The sequence below is a fragment of the Rhipicephalus microplus genome, chromosome 8, assembly GCF_043290135.1.
Source record: "Rhipicephalus microplus isolate Deutch F79 chromosome 8, USDA_Rmic, whole genome shotgun sequence".
Classification (NCBI taxonomy): Eukaryota; Metazoa; Arthropoda; class Arachnida; order Ixodida; family Ixodidae; genus Rhipicephalus; species Rhipicephalus microplus.
In genome coordinates this window covers 42,206,020-42,223,819 of record NC_134707.1, presented here as the reverse complement: position 1 = coordinate 42,223,819, position 17,800 = coordinate 42,206,020, and the positions used below count along the sequence as shown (strand labels likewise).

Genomic DNA, 17,800 nt, shown 5'->3' with positions numbered 1-17,800 from the left:
ATGTAGAGACGACGTTATCGGGGGCGTCTTCAAATGGTGGTGATTTTTCGCATCAATTACGTTTTTGCCTATGCTAACTATAAATTTTAGCGATTTATGAATAATCTAAGGTTTCTATTTTAATAAATGTATTGCGATATCTGTAATTTTCAGTTGAAGCCCTCCGCCATGCAATGTTAACGACCGTTGAGGTGTCTATGCTTTATTTTAACGAAAATCGAGAGAACTACTCGGAAGAATGGTTGCAATGGCTTTAAGGTGGTCAGCAGTTGGTCTGGTGTTCAGCCTGACCAGACCCATTTTATTGGGCGTAAAAAGCGAATACGCCCGGACACTCAGTTCAGCTGCGCTTTAACTGAAGAATGCAAGAGGTAACGTGTTTGCATTGTCTCTTAGCTATATTACGATTATGCTCCTCTCAACCGTCAAGTTCATAAACATATGCGAAATTGCCAAAGCCAGGCGCAGAAATAGCAAATGTGCTACTCACCGCATTAAGCATCGTTGCTGCGTATTGAACTAAGTCTTTGGTTGAGTTGAATGTATTGTAATATGAGACGCTTGTCACCATGCATACCTCCACGACAAATTCATCAGTTAAATTAGGGTTAACTGGTCGGCTGCCTGAAATAGAAATTTCAATTATGTTTCTGTTTCAGTATTTGTGAAGAGCCTACGTCTAAAAATCAACTGCTGGAGGTTTACATATGAATCAACTCGTTTGTTATTAGTCATTCTTTATTTGTTGTTAGCCATCTCGCTTAGGAATGTGCATTGTAATTTTTTTTTCAGAAATGCATAATGTCGCCATACATCTCTCACTTTTATCGGCTTTCGTGTTCTTACAGGGTATGTATGTCTCGTGATTGTCGCAAGTATTGACTTATTGCAATAGGCTGGCCCATAAAAACTCTGAGAAATAATTAGCGCTACGTGGAAGACACGACAAGCCAAACAAGCGACACCTACTTAAAGTCTCGACCTGCGCTTGCTTAAAAATATCGTTGATGATATCAAACATTCTTTATGATTCCTACCAACTAACGTACATGTGTCCCAAATTCGGTGTAAATTATGCATTGGCTGAAGACGACTCAATGACAAAAATTGTTCGGCATTTTTTATCTTCTCACTTAATCAAGTGTGATCACTTCCTATTGTGGTTAGTTTCTACACCACTCGTGTTGACAACACTGATGCAGATCATCGTTTTCCCATTGGACGAGGGACATAAGGATTCACCTAAACGATAGTGTCACGGGGTCGTGAAGTGGACGAACTCGATGTTCCGTGAAACTCTTTATTCGGCCGAACATGTGGCCAGGAAACTGAAGGACAGATTACAGCAATACACGTGCACTGATAGCGATGAACAAAACGTCGGTCGACGATGAACTGACATGTGATGAAGCCGCCGGCATTAATACACGTGCCATCGAATATTCTAGCGTTATCGTTAGAGGTGACGTAAGTTCCAGAATAATGGGCAATGCTTGGGAAGTGGGTGTAATGCTAACAAAGTGATATACTGCAGCCTTGAAACTTCTCGAACACTGCAGGCATGGTGAACCAAGAATCACTGACAGTAATATGGGCAATAACAAAACTTGAGGATGAAATGTTGCATTAGTATACCTTCATCCAGGATTAGCTACTTCCTTTTTTTTAATTACACTACCAAGTATCATTACATGAGACTGCTCAAGCATGGTACAGACCATTTTTTGCAGCTAGTTTGTCTATGCAAAACTAAATGACGCCACCACACCAAGGCGCGACGGACTTTTCCTCGGCGGCGCGGCCGCGATGTGGCGTGAGGCTGTCGTTGCTACGTTGCTCCGCAGCCTACGGCGAGAAATATTGGTGGTAGTGGTTTTTCAAGAAGGAAAAAGGCACCAAATTTCTGTCAGTCATAACGCGACACGGCGAAGTGCCTAATAGAAAAAAAATGGGGACAGGTGGCGCTGACTATGCGATGAGCATAGTCAGCTCGCCTGAGGTTCGCTCGCCTTCATCTCGGGAATGGCGGTGGTGAACCGGCTGGCCATCGGCGACGGTGAAGTGTAAAGGAGAAGGCCATTAGATCCAGTGTTCAAACGTGCAAGCGCCAGTTCATCGCTGCGGAGAAGCTTCTATACATGGGTTGCACGTACGCCACATCCGGGAAGGAGATGACCGAGAACCGCCATGTTTGTCAACATAAGCAGCTGCCTGGAAGCGTAGTCGGGAGCTTCGCAGTGGTGAAGCCTGGTCTCTGGTCACACTACCGGCGTCACCGTGACTATTTGTGCCGTTTTTGGATGCAGAATAATACCCGCCACGGTAACCTAGTGGCTAAGGCACTCCGCTGCTATACCACAGATCATGGAATCGAATCCCGGTCACATTTTCGGTGGAGGCGAAAATGCTTGGACCCGTGTGCTCGAAGTTAGGCGCACGTTAAAGAACACCCGATAGTCGAACTTTCCGGAGCCCTCTACTATGGCATTTCTCATAATCATATAATGGTTTTGGGACGTGAAACTCCAATCTGTGACTGTAGTCTTCACTTCATCACAGGTAGGAGTATTTTCGAGTAATGTCCAAGTTTGCCACGTTTACTTACGGGATCGCGTCGCTTTCTCCGGATTGCTACCTAGATTCACAGCGATCTACAGCCGACCTTTTCCCCTTGAATAGTCGTGTCTCGAGTTTAAAATGGTTAACAGGGCAGCATATGTGAATATGTGTTCTTTTAAACCACGAAGTTATGACCGATGCGAACTGCCACTAAGCACCGAGCCTATTATTAGTGCAGGGCTACAGCCCTTATGACCAGACTACTGCCGCAGCATCAGTGCCGTTTTACCGCTCAAGAAGCGACAGACAAACGTGCTGCATGCAATCGCAGCGGGCACGCCGTCCACAGAATCGGGAACTTTGGTCCAACTGTCTGTCGTAGATGCAGAACCAGAGAGTGATGAACCATCAATGGTAAATTCTACAAAACCGAAGCTCACGACAGAAAACTAAACCAAGCATAGCAACGCTACTGAAACCAGCACAAATGCGGTAACTTCTGAACATGAAGTTAGGCAGGAGCATGCAAAAGGGGCGTTAGTGCCTGCCAAACAACACCGGAATTTCCCCCAAACCAATGGAACATGGCATCGCTCTCCTAACTACAAAATCTCGTCGAATCACAAGTTTTGCTTCAACCGGGAAAAAACCTCGTAACTATATTGAATTGGAACGACGACACGCTGTGATGGAAGCTGCTTTGCTGCTATGCTCTTCACCCATACGCTGCATGGTGAAGTAGTTTTGACCACCCAGCGACTTGCAGAACTTCATTTGCGTGACGTGACTTGTTCAAAGCACCACTAGTTGATGTCGCCGCGTGACATGGAAGACAGCATATCAGTGTAGCATCCTTACCGATGCGCAGTTTGTGCAGGTCAATATTTTTGCTCAATAATGCACACAAGTCCGTCCCACAAGCTCTTCAAAGTATGATGGGCAAAACGTGGGCACGTTTGCTTTCGCCATATCACATGAATGACGCCGAGAACCTCCCAACCGGTGGTAAGCTGCACGCGCAGACTGATTAGCCTGACTCAATGTTGACAAACATGGCGGACGGTTCCCTTTCTAGCAGGAAATGACGTCACGTGCAACCCATGTCTATCAGAAGCTAGCGGCCAGGATTAAAGCAAAGTGATACGTGCTCTAATAGTGCGGTTTTTTCATCTAGTCAGTTGAAGAAATTTTGAAGGAGCGCTTCACGAAGCCTAAATTGAAGACAAGGGATACTGGCGCTAACTTTAATTCCGTGTTCTTTTGCGGAAACATAGTATTGATGAATACGCACACAAAATTAGCTAGCGCTGAACTAAAAACCGTAAAAGCAAAAGGAGGCAATTGACTTTCTTTAGAACCTACAGGGGACGTTTACGCCTTTCTTTGAAATTTCATGAAGAGGTGAATAATCTTCATGCCACTTTAACGAAGAATATTCCTTCAGGGGATAACAGAAGGTTTCTCGGGGCTATGTTTTAGATAGCAGAGGTTTTTGGCAACCTCTCTTGAACTAGCAAACTTCGTGCTCAGCCGTAACCACGTGGCCGTGGCTCCACTGAATCACGGTTTCTTTGTGGGATCAGAACTGTGCTTTCAATGAAGGAGCGGGTCGAAAACCCTCACGAAACTGAAGAAAAGAAGGTCGCATAGCTTTTGATCTTTCCTCCCCATTGCCACTCCCCTTATTGCCGGGTAGCAAACCTAATGGAACGATTCTGAATGCAGCTGTGGGGCTGACCATACCTTTGCCCTTCCGATAGTTAGACAAGAGAAGCTCCTTCTGGAGTTCCACCATGACCCTTCGTTTTGTAGCTCAATCGAGTTGCTGTATTTCGCGGGGGCTCAGTTCCGTAATTTCATATTACACTAATTCCACCAGCTTCAATGTCACCTCTCCACCTGAGGTGTACCATTGAAGATGCACTCTTGTCAATGGCCTTCCAATCAAAAACAACTTTCTCAAAATCAGGTTGACACCAAGGACCCTCACTTCCCAGGCCACTATCAGCCTAATAACCTCCAGCGTTCCCCCTCTTTATTCATACTATATCCCCCCTTCACCTAAGCCGTTATTCAACACGGATTCTACAACATAGAATTGTTTTATTTCCTTGTAGAACCACTTTCTTTCACTTGTGGGATTCCGGAATGTATGCAGCTTCTGATGGAGCCATCCAACTATCTCTCCATGACTCCCCGAGGCCATTTTGCGTGGCCAGAAACGGACCTTAGGTTTCTACTAAAAAATCATTGGTTGCCTTGGCACGCTTTTACTTCTATATAGAACATACACGACTTGTAGGATCATGTCGTAAAAACCTATATTTTACAAGAAACCTAATAGTGGCGGCCCTGGTGGTGGCTAGAAGAAATTAATATGTGCATTTATTCGATTTTGCAACCATAGCAACAAAATATGTAAAAGGTTGTACTGCAGTATTATATACAAAACGCGATGGACGAAATGGCACGTAACTTGTTGCATACAAATCAGAAGGATGTGTAAACGCCCGCTAGAACACCATTTGACTTCCTGATGCATGCAGTATATCATAAGTTGGCGCATGCCCTGTGTGTATCATATTCAGAACTTGTGCTAGGCGGCAACACTATAGCTCCTTTGAAGGATACTTCCTAACTACCTCCATAGTAGCAAGACATTACCTTGATAATTCTTAACAGTTGTACTTGAGTGATTGCTTCGTTTGACAACGCTTGTTTAGTGCAGTCATGGTAAATCAATCATGCCACTCCGCATATCCATATATGCCTATATATAGCAGACTGAAGAAGGGACATGCTTACTGAAATCTTTAGGATCACACTCTTGCACAGGAGCTTGAATACGTCTTCCGTCATCTATAAAGAAAACAAATGAAAAAATACAAATGAGATTTTATAACCATTGTTGACACCAAGCATTTTTTTCAACTATTCAAAGCATGGTCTCATCACTGTCACCTTCAAATTTTTTCCCTGTGGCCTGGGATTTTTCTTCTCCATTATAAGTGCTGGTGGTGGGGACGTTGCCACAGACAGGGTTAGCCTTACAAAGCAGGCCAACAATTGCTCCACCTCAGCGACTCTTTTCATGTAGTTCGGCTCACGGTACATCGCGTTATCTTGTCTCGCAGAAAAGGTAAGACTAAGTTAGTTATGTGCTCTTGCGTCAAGCGCACACCAGTCGGAAACACGGTGTCTTCAGAGCATCCGTGGTGTAACCCTTCTTTCTTCACACTGTTCAGTAATGTCTTCCTTTAACAGCCAAAACGCTTGCACGACCATAGTTAGTACTGAATATCCACGATTTCATTGCATTCAGTACACAACGGAGAGGGAGCGCCTCCGGCTATAAATAATCATTCAGGAGTGTATGCAGATCAGGTTCTTTTTGTGTCTAGTAGAGTTGACTCGGCCTGACTAAAGCCTGTTGTGACACTAGGCTGGTGGGTCTAATTTCATAGAAAGGAAAAATGGCATCGAATATTCTGTTTTGGTAGTTGGTTCATAAGAGATCAGGTTTTCGGTTGTCTTGTATGCGCTATGTTGGCTACGGCATGTGCTTTTTTGTCACCGATGACATCAACAAGGGAAGGTATTCACTAAAAAGGTACGTTGATGCCTCTTTCTGAAGCTTCTTTCAGTGATGCAACAAGCGGCGGCAAGACATTTCTGGGACTTCCTCGACAACGTTGTTACATGGCACATTTACAGTCAGAAAGGTGTACAGCTTGCTGGGTGGGTCCAATCTTCAGTAGGCGATGAGCAGCAGCAACAGCTGCGCTCTCTCCAACTTTTGATGAGACAAGTCGATCCAAACAGCTAGACCATGCACCTCCAATAGATAGCATACATTATACCACAGCAAAGGCGTTATGGCCGATTGTGACAGAACAATATTTTTATCCATGAGGACAGTTTGAATACTTCCTTCCAAATGCCCGAGTACCTGGCAGCGTGCTTCTGTTGAAGCTCGCAATGAAGTCCTAGTATATTAAAGTCGCAAACAACACCTTGAAGCGTACAAGGGCCCCCGTTACGCATTTTTCTGGTGTTTTTACTATCCAGGATATCGTAGATATTTAGCACTGCATAGAAATGAGATCAGTACCTCGTTCCGAGTCTTTTGGTCTGTCGTAGGAGTTAGGTCACTAGAGCTTTGGATGCCAGATGACGTAGTGGTACAGACTGGGCCTCATTCACTAGTTTTTTTTTTCTTTGACGCTGCCTTAGAAACTCATAAGGACAAACGGATGCCCTTGCAATTGCGACACTCCAATCATTCATACTGGACTTCAAATTGAAGCATAAGTCGTAGCTGGTAGAATACTCGGCTGGTTAACAGGCCACTATCCATTACGACCATATAATTGGGGGTCATTACCCAGAATAAACCACTTACTCACTTGAAGACCTGAAGTCGAAGTAATGATTCTTTTGAGGGGTGGTCCCCAACTTTCCTCCATGGGTGTCTGTTATCCATAGTCACCCGCAGGAAAAGGGCGCTTGTTGCCTGTCGCATTGGCTGACTTTCCAGGTTTAATTGCCACCGTGTGGGGTTGTGTTGTCACACAGGGAATAAAAGAAAAGATGATTTCTTTGCAGCTCCTGCGGACGAAGTATTAGCAGGGAGTTCTGAGCGAGTAATATTGTTGCTTGAGTTATTCGTTCAAGCAGTTTGCGGCTGTATTCCACGACCCGGGTTAAGAATTCATCATCATAGATTAGCATTCGGTGTTGCACGCCCAGACACCAAACTGCACTTTTATGACCTGCCAAAACAACATTCTATAACAAAAGAGAGACGACACAACACTACGGTACACCGCGAGAAACGCTCTCTCTCTCAGTCCGAGGTGGACATGAATACGTCGGCAGTATATAAAGGGGTGTTATCAAACGCAGCGAATTTCTCGTAATTCCCATGAGTCACAGTGGTGTGACCAAAGAACCCCCATGAAACGCAGGTATATTTCTTGCAAATGTCCACGAATGCAGCAAAGATTAAGAGGCCGTCTTCTCTATGATGTTCGATATGGCTTACGAGGTTTAATATACCACCCTGATTGCACAGTAGCTGTCCAAAAACCAGTAGTACATGTGGGAAGCTTCATTTTGTGCTCGAAATACCAATTTCGACGGCTATGAACGAGCTTCTCTCTGTAAATTATTTGTTATGTAGGATGTTTGGAAAAGTGGGCAACAAGAGGGCGATTTGTTTATTTATTCATCATACCTTACAGGGCCTAGTATGGCATTGAGTAAGGGGGGAGGGGGCAAGTACAAAGTAAACAGAAAAAATACATCAGTGAATAAAAGAAAATTTGGTAGCGTCTTCCCTGTAACTTGAAAGGAGCCCTACCAAGGCAACTTTTATTATTTTTGTATGCTCCCTGTGTTTCATACTGCATAGAATATGACTAGAGGTTCTTTTTTCTGTGGTAGCGGCAGGTTATCGAGTATCTAGTTACTGATGAGATTGGAACCTACTGCATAAGGTCTCCACAAGCTGCTACACAATGTCTCCACAAGCTGCTAGGCCCTGACTCCCATTCCCAAAAACTAAAAGGGCCATCCGTCAGAGAAGAGGAGAGAGGTGGCATGGGAATTCAGGCATTGGATGAGCTGCGGAACAGAAAGACATCCGCTAATTCTTCCACAAACACTGCAAGAATTTTCCTTAGCTTCGGGGCACGAACGTCAAAAGTTCTTTGGCGGTTGTCTTTCCAGCAAGCGTACCAATAATAGCTCTCAATACAGACATTGCGATAAACACTGATAAGCTCGTGCATATTTACTGTCGTCTCAAATCTTTAGTGCGCCTACGAATCACAGCATTTATTCTATTCAGTGCTGTTCTGAGCTCTGGTTAACTTTCTTGTGTCAGTAACGTATGCTGTGCTCTCCTATGGGAGGGACAATGACTTTGTAGCGTTATTTCAGGAGCAGGAAAATGCACCGGCAGATTTAATAATTTAACAGCTGCTTTCTCGCGGCACAGAATTTCAGCAAATGAAAATCGGGTAGGCTCTTCAAGGACTTCACGGTAGATGTTCTACCATGTGACAGAAGATTACTTGCACTCACGTTTTTTACATGCATCAGTATTCGTGAAAATAGAGAAATAATCGCTACTCACTAAATCTAAAGCTGTCATCGATGAAACTATGAAAACCGCTGAGTGTGTTACAAAATCGACAAAGCTGCTAGAATTTGGGGGCCTGATAAATGTGTTTTCATCACTCGTCATGCACAGACTCTCCGCATTCATAGCTTCAACCAGTTCTCGTCCTAGTGCGTCTGTGGGCTTGTCAACTCATGGAGGAATATGAGCATTGCTCTTTTTGCGCTCTCGGTCTGTGCAGGTAACAAACGACACTACATTGGATTCAATCATGCTTTGAGAGAAAGTTGTAGACAAAACAAATAATTGTTGTTAGGCATGGCCTTCATTGAAACTAAAAGAAGGTAAAGTATTCACTAAGTTCTTTGCAAAGCTTTGCGACCGAGTAAACTGACGTGGATTCCTCATGCCAAGTACTTTTCTTCGTTCGCCCCGCTGTCTCACCTTGTTGAAAGAAAGCGTGATTCAGTAATTCACTTGGCCTTTTGCCTTCAATAGCTTAATATTTGCTTCATTAATGTTGTAGAAATGTATTTGCAGCTGCTGGCTGTGCCAGCCAGTGCTTCCATGGCTGTTTTTTTCTTCAGATAATTAAAATAAAATTAGGGCTCTATCAAAAACGCAGCTGTTGGACATGATTTGTAAGTTCGCATGTCTTCCGAATGCACTAAGCGCGTGTATTAATTATGGTCAAGGTACTTAACACATATATTGCCATATGAATCATTGTGAATATTTGTTATTTTCTTTTTGTCTTTGGTATTGACTGGCTTGAAGGAGGGTTCACTTGCACAACTCAGCATAACTTTCTGGTTTTGATGAAAATTGTGGCGTTATAAAATACTTGCTTACGGGCGTAGCGTTGTCTTGGACTGTGCCGAAATTCTCACATCAATTAGGCTTGTTTCAAAGTACGCGATGTTGACACAGATAAAGGTACCGCGGCAGCTTTCACCGCTTGAGGGAAGAAGTATTACTGCCATGCCCCCCGCTCAATCTTATGTCCTGCAAAGGTATGCCTATTGATAACATTGTTTTAAAAAAACTACGTAATCATCTCCGGTGAATAAACAAAAATAATTACAGAGAATGGTCTTTATATCAACCTGATACACAGACAGTTTTGTTCTAAGCTGACGGCTACTACCTTCTAATATTACTTCTTGAATTCACAACACAAAATTCCTATCCATATTTAAAGAAGTAACAGATAAAAACACACAAAGCGAATTTGCTATTTTGTATCATTCATTCACTTGTGAGTAACGGTTGTTAGTGGACGTTTTGTAAAAGTACAAATGCGGTAATATAATGAAAGTACTGAGAGGGGTATCATTTGGCTCTCAGTGTTAGGCTATGTCAACCCAAACATTGTAGCGATGCGCGTTATTCATCGCGGTGCATGTTAGGCATGACATCTTCTTTCTTCAGCAAGCTGAAGTCATTTATTCCCTATTTCTGATGTTAGAACCTCGCCATGAATTTGTTTAAAATTACAACAAGGGCCAGAAAGACCGCCCCATTTGATTTGCGGCAACTTAATGAGAAATAAGAGCACTCAAGTATATTTAATAACTGCTTCGCTGAGTGGCTTTCATTATACTGTTTTCTGATCCCGGCTCAATCAAGACCTGTAAGGAACTTTCAATATATTAAGAAAAATAAGTATTCTCAATATGTGGGCCAGATGAGTACACAGAATCAGTTATTAGACACATTTAGTAGAGCTTCCGCAGAGACATTACGGACGCGCTCTGTCATAGGAAATGGCTTCTGTCAAACAACGCAAAACTGACGATAATCTCTAAACGTATGCAGCCACGTAATCATTTTTAAATTTAGTGCATCTATAACTATACTTTATTGACTTGAATAGCATGGTAATAACTAATGCTACAGTTCAAACATAACACAAACGCATTACCAACAATCTGTAAAAAGAGGAACCCACCTTCCTCTGACAATGGTGCTGCAACTTCTTCCACCTTATGTGCTCTTGATTCAATTCCAGATCGGCTCGACAGACCAGCTGGAGTGATTCTCAAGTTACGAGTAAGCATTCCTCGCTGAAATTTTCGAGAAAACATACACACTGATGAATATTTTTTCAAAGGACACATAGGTATAGAAATACATGTACCCAAGAAGTGTTTTTATTTGTAGGTGCGTATTTGCTGACAATCTAATATGCATTTCACATATAGCTTTTTATTGGCCTGTACACATTTTACGTTACCATGCTCCTAGAATACTCGATGGAATATGTGCACCGGCGCCATGCGTCAGTTTGTCCATCCATGCGCGCATCCGTCCATAAGACTATCCGTCTATCCCTTCATATATTTTTCCGTGCATCTGTACATCTGTCCATATATCCGTCCATGTGACCATCCGTTCATGCACTTGCATGTTTACCCGTCTATTTATCCATGTGTCCGTCTACCTGTGTTTCGTCCATCCGTGCGTATTTTATCTCAGTCAGCGACTTCAACAGACATTATGGACCTTGGAACCTAGCTTAACCCACTCGTCATCATTCACTTTGCCGATATGTGTGGATTTTTTGTCTATTTAGCCTCAATATACGGCCAGAAAGGAATTAAGTCATGATAAATGCGTGTCGACTTTTACCATGTGTGCACTATGCAGGCACGCTGGCTTTTTTCTCGCTTTTTCAAGCAAGACTGAGATTCAGGTTCGGTTCGATAAATGTGTTTTTCGACAGGGAGTGTTAACCTATTTCCTAATTGAGTTGGATGGTTGGTTTGTCTCACAATGGTTTTTCTTTGGAGTCCTGGCATAACCAACTACAAGAAATCAGCCATGAAACTGGTAGTATGTTTTGTTAGAAATAAAATGGTTTTACCGGCCGAAACATTATGTTTTGAGAAACACATTAGTATAACATTGAATAAAAATAGAATAAGTATAGAAAAAACCAAAAGAACATCCAACAAGCCAATTGTTTGAATATAAAGTGAATTTACGCCTAAGTTTGACGTTCTATTTTTTGTTTTCTATGTGAAGTCGCATGCGGCTTCGCAAATGTTACTGTGACCATAATGAACCCTTTTCACTTGCTTCAAAACAAAGAACAACCGCAAGGGATAAATTTAAAATCATCCTAAGGAGTGGTTCTTCTAAAAATATTTTTCTTTCATTTGAAAATAACCTGTATGTCGAGCGGAAATGACTCATGCAGAAATTCACTCTCGTTACAGTGGAATCATGAGGGTAACTGTACCAGACATGATCGGTGTAGGTAATAATTCATGGGGAGGACTCGGAATCCTAATTTTCTAATTAATATTTTCGCCCTTTTTGAGGAGCACCAATAAATATTCCAAGAATACCTAGGATGAGAAAACTCAGACGGTTCGAAACGAAACTTTTCAAAGTTATCTGATAGGGCAAGTTTTTCAAATTGTTTCAAGGCAATAAATGCTAACATCGGCGATATAAGAATTATGTGATGATTATGTGATACCACTGCAAGTGCATGAGCATGTTCATTGAGGGTTAAACCTTGATTACCTGGTACCCATACCAACCGAATGCAACGTAAATATCTTTGGACAAGGGCTTAAAGCACGTTTAAGGCACTCGACATTATAGGTGCAGTTAATAAGGAACAGACAAACTGTTAGCCTGTAAGAATGATGGCATCTACTACAAATAGGGGCTATTTACGTGATGCTAAGACAATTGGAAGGGATTCCGCTTGATAAGTAGGTGTAACACCAGGTAAATTTAATTGAGAAATACCGATGCGAAATGACCAATGGCATTCGCACTCCTGCCTTTTCTTTACAAATTGAAGCAACAGGTGCTAATACAACGCTTAATCTAGAATTATCAAGTGGCCTTTCAAAACGACATTTAGGTGCCTACTGGCAATATCTGTGCAATTCCTGGAGAATATAATGTCGAATTTGATATAAATTCTTTGAATGGGTCTCTTTAATACCAGCACCTCACAAAGGTTTACTTGTAGTGATTCCAAGTGTTTCTGTACGACAATGACTTCGTTTTGCAAAGATTTCCTTTTTTACTTCTTCAGTAAATTACCTGCCTAGGCTTTAAAATTGAAGAGCTGCTTTTGTTACCTAAGCAAAATTTTCATTTACGTCATTGTGAGGAATACTTGCAACTTAACCCTAGTTCTGCAGTGAAAAGGCTGGAGTATGTAAAAGAGAAATAAATATTTTTTTTCTAATTTCATCAATACAGTATTGGACACATGACATACACGTTGAATGTTCATTTGTTTTCTTAGCTATACAGTAGATACAAACTAAAGACATCAAATGGTTAACATGAGATCTATTCAAAAAGCAGGCAGCAGCTAGCAATTAAAAATGTAAAGTAAAACTTCTGGTACAGATTAGAGCGCAATAAATTATCTGCATGTCGGCTGCTCAGTTTTTAAGCAAGCACGTGAAATATCATTCTAAAGTCTCGGTTATGTAAGACCACAATATAAGAGCTTCATTCGCACATCCCATTGTTACATTTCATGATACTGTTATTCCGGTTTCCGAACTTACCACTTCCACGCTGTCTCCAAACAGCTGCTCAATAATGAGAGATGACTTATGTATGTTATCATGATACAAGTTTTTTTGGAGTTCTTCGCCGTTAAGCTGTGAAAAACACACACAGTCAAGTTAAAATTAGCATAGTATTAGAACTCACCCTTAACAGGTAGAAAACAGAGGGTTAGCACCTGATATAGAAATAGTCAAACTTAACGTGGCGTTTCCAGTGAGGCAAAACAAAAATAAATGTGAGATACTATAAATGCACAATACACTTGGTAGCAAGCTCTCGCCTGTAGCATTTCTTGTGTGCGTCTGATCTTTGTAGAAACATAATGCTCTGGAGAGCCTTCCTGACTGTGACTGGATTATCAGTTCATGTTGCACTTGGAAGTTGAAAAATCGGGACTTAATCACAGTGCATGATGCCTATCGTCAAGCAAGAGTGCCAGGTTGAAGAAGGGCTAGATATCGAAGAAGTCTACGACCCGCACGTAATAATTGCCGAGTGATGTGAGCCTACTGCCAACTCAAAAACCCCACCTCCAGTATTCCCACACACCTAGTGGCTTAAGTTAGTGTAGACCCAAATTCTTGAGTACTTCAACCCATTCATTACTGCTACTGCAGGTTGTACTACATTTTCTGAAGACTGCATTGACGATAGAAATAGCCCATCTGTACGTTGCAAGCTTCACCCTGCAATGCTAAAAGAGACTATTATGAACAACTGCATTGCTGATCTCCTAGAACGTGAACTCATAGGCCAGAGCACGAGGCAGTAGACGAGCACTCCTGCTCTGGTTGGAAAAAATTCCGATGGATTCTGCCTTGCCATCGATTATTGGCCACTGAGAAGCCGAACAAAGCTGTTTGCCTGTTCCATGTCCAAGACTCTTGGCACAGTTGGGTCAAGCCCAATAATTTTCAAGTGCTCACCTTTCGCAAGCGTAATTACTGACCACAGAGCGTGAGCAGGATATTCCCAAGACTGCATTTGTTTGCCACCAGGACATCTATCAGTTTACTAGGATGCCTTTCAGTATCGTAGATGGACCAGAAACTTTCCAAACTTTGCTGGACACTGTTGCGGATGGTGTAAATTACATAGTTGCAATGTCATTCCTCGAAGATATCTTTGTTTATTGAGTCACCCTTGATGACCACGTGGAATACATTCATTGTGTATTCGAGAGCATCAGGAAAGTAGGCCTCCCCATTAATCTAGGCAAGCTCTTACTCGGCCATAATTCCCTCAAGTTCCTATGACATGCCATTTCACGTGGGCAGTGTACACCTGATGAGGGTATGGTACTGGCTGTGTTGGAGTGCCCTTGACCAACAGCCGTCTAACAGCTTCATGCGTTTTTCGGCTCGGTATGGTATTATAAAAGTTTTATACCTTAGTTTTCTCTCACAGTTCGCCTCCTAAATGTCCTTATTAAAGAAAATGCACCCTGGCAGTGCATCTAAAAGACTTAATAGCTAATGATGCCGTGGTGAAACTCCTTGTCCTCAACTGGCCCTTTGTGGTGAAGACGGATGCTGGTGGTATCAAAACAGCAGCCGTAATTTTCCAGGCTAGCCCTGAGGAATGGAGACCTCTGTCACTTTAAAGCAAGGTCCTCGCTGACGCAGAGAAGCAGTGCACAGTTCGAAATTATGAATACCTGGCAGGGGTCTGGGCAGTGCATAAAGTCAGGCCTGACCTCTCATTTAAAGAATACTAAAATTTTCCGACCATTCTTTTTTATTCTGGATGTTTCAATCAGATGAGGCCTCACCACGAGTACTGGTGGGTCCTTCGGCTGCAAGGTTTGAAGGGCAAAGAGATACACATGAGGGGCCTGCAGACAATCAAGTGACGCGCTTAGCCGAGATCCTTTAAACTGTGTCCCGATAATCCAAGCCAGACTCTAAACGAAGCATTGTTTTTTGTTACCATCCTTAAGCTCGAGCAACACATCACACTATAGACAGCTTCCCACTTTCTACGACAGACATCACTCCCCTGAGTTATATTGTAAGTCTGGTTGAGAAACGAATTCACGATCCACTGCTTGCCAAACTGAAAAGCGTTATGCAGGATGCACTACTTCTGCGGAACGACACACAGTCATGCCTAATGAAGGACTTGCTGCTTCGAGAGATCTGGGATCTAGTGGCTTACTCGTTTATCAAAAAGAAAACCGAAATGTGACTTGTCTAGCAGCGTGCTTCTGAAATCTAGTGTGTAAAATCACAAATTATCACCCCACTAGCACACATGCAGGTTTTTTTTTCTTCTCACTTTCTTTCCTCTCACTTCGTTTGGCTAGGTTGGCCAGCAAGCATACCTGAATATATCAGATGCTGCAAAGTTTCTCGCGCTCCAAGGCCAATCGCCAATCGCCTGCCTGCTTTATGAGCAGCCAGTGGGCCACTGTGTCAATAGAGGAGCTCAGTGTAGATGTTATTGGACCACTACCACTCACACGACGGCTCCCCCAGTACCTGCTGTTGGAGGCAGACAAGTTCACAAAATTCATTGAATTCTTTCTGCTGAGAGTCGCTGCTAGCCTAAATGATTGTTAACTGTATGCGCAAAGTCTTCAACCCCCAAGGCGTATGCGGTATCAATTTCTAGCGACAACGACCGGCCATTCGTCAACGCACTTTCGAAAATATTTCTAAGGCGATTCGGCTTTATAGCGTTGTACCGTGCCTTACCGCCCCGCGGGACAGATGATAGAACGTCAAAAAGGTAAAATGAATACTACTTTCAGACCAACAGCACCAACCGTAAAGAGTAGGACTCGCGCATTCCTGAAATCGCATTTGCCCTCCGCACTGTGGAATGTGTTGTGACAAGTTTCACGCTAGCATTTCTTTGTTATGGCATAGAGCTGCGCACTCCATGGGAGCCACGTCGCACAAAAGACTATGTTCAACCATTCGCTGAAGCCTCTCATGCCTTTTCCGAAGAATTGCACCGTTGCCTTGCCAAGTTTTTGAGTTTACTCAAAGGCAACAAGTTGCTGCTCAAGAAAAACGAAAGGCACATTAGGACCACCAGTCACCAAGTCAACCTGAAGCCAGGCGACCTTTTTCTCAAAGACAGCCAAACCCTATGTAATTCAGCGACAGGCGTCCCATCGAAACCCACACTAAGACGTTCAAGTCACCATAAAATTACTAAGATAGCCGCCAATGATTTCCGGCTGACAGGTCGTACGGCCGGCGCCGTCGCGGGATAGCCTGTGCTGGCCACTAACAGTGTACCGAAGTCACGAAGCTCAATTGAATATACACGCGATGGGCTCACGTATTACAGGGAGGAGGACGGGAGTCGTGGGAAGACTATGTGGCGGAGGCGGCAACCGTAAGGCCGAGCGATGGCGCCACAGTTGGTGCTAGTGCCGTCATCATAAGTATCATGAGGATTTACAGGGGCAGGGGAGTAGGGAATAAAGTGTGTGTTTAACGAGGCTCGTGCACGTTTTCTTCCTGAAATCACATTCAACTCTAAACATAATTACACCGCAACACTTCTACATTACGAAATTGTTCGTACGTAACGACAATAAAATTACATTTAACATAATACTGGCGATAGGTCAAGGCAATTGTGCTAAGAAAACTTAAACCTATGAAACAATTGCCCAGATACTAAACACTACAACAGTTGCTCTGTTACAAGTAAGCATGTTACGAACTTTAGGTTACAATAATGCTGTTATTCTGCTCATTCTACCCTTCTATTTCAACATAAAATTTTATGCATCTCACTGAACGCGTGAAACAGTCAATGCGATAGCAACTAATCAAAATCTTGTACAAAGCTGTTTTAGTGTCTGATCTGCTACTCTCAACAAATCCCTGGCTTAAAAGAATGGAGCTGTGGCAATTAAGTAATAGGCTTCTGCCCCACAACATTCCATTTTCTTCTTAATGACATTGATGTTGTGCTTTTCTTCTTGAGTGTTTCTCTGAAGAAATGTTTCTGAATGAGAAAATGCTTTTTGTAAAGAACTGTGCGGCTTTGTGGAAGGAGAAATACTTAATTGCTACGCAAAAGCCTGAGTTTAATTTTCACTTGAATCTAACATTTCTATACTAATTTTGCATCTTTTTTTTTTAGTTGTCACACTCGGGCCACACTGACTTCTTCCTCACAACCGACAACACTTGAACCGTTACCATAGCTTTTGCAAAACGGTGTTCTTGCAGAATGTGGGCTGCCCTTATAAATATTGTTCCAAAACATTGTCAAAGTGCACTTGGCATGCTACTTTTTTACGCAAATTGTTGCAGCACAACGTGACATCGGCACGAAAATCTTAAAACTGCAGCCATGTTTTTTTATGAGCGCCACGTAGGAGACGCAAAAAAAAACGTTTTACAATATACCACTGTACTAAAAAATTCTGACCGAACAGTATAAAAAACACTTACAAGCACAAACCATCAGTCAGCAATTTTAACGCAGACAGTACAAAGTTTAGGGCCTAGCTTATCACCGGCTCTAAAACATTGCTGAACTTCGTGAAGGCAACAGACTTGCACCGGTGGGCATAGAAGAAATAGGACTATAATGACT

General features: G+C 42.7%; 1 protein-coding gene across 4 annotated transcripts in view; it reads right to left on the bottom strand.

Moving 5' to 3' along the window:
* LOC119185370 (venom metalloproteinase antarease TserMP_A-like) overlaps positions 1–17,800 on the bottom strand; it is an 84,247-nt gene that overhangs the window by 49,688 nt on the left and 16,759 nt on the right. For all 4 annotated transcript variants that reach the window (XM_075870464.1, XM_075870463.1, XM_075870461.1 and 1 more), the window contains exons 4-7: positions 13,231–13,326; positions 10,635–10,749; positions 5,365–5,418; positions 491–624 (exon numbers count right to left, since the gene is read on the bottom strand). In XM_075870464.1, the coding sequence (XP_075726579.1) occupies positions 491–624; positions 5,365–5,418; positions 10,635–10,749; positions 13,231–13,326 (399 nt within the window). The remainder of the gene's footprint in view (positions 1–490; positions 625–5,364; positions 5,419–10,634; positions 10,750–13,230; positions 13,327–17,800) is intronic.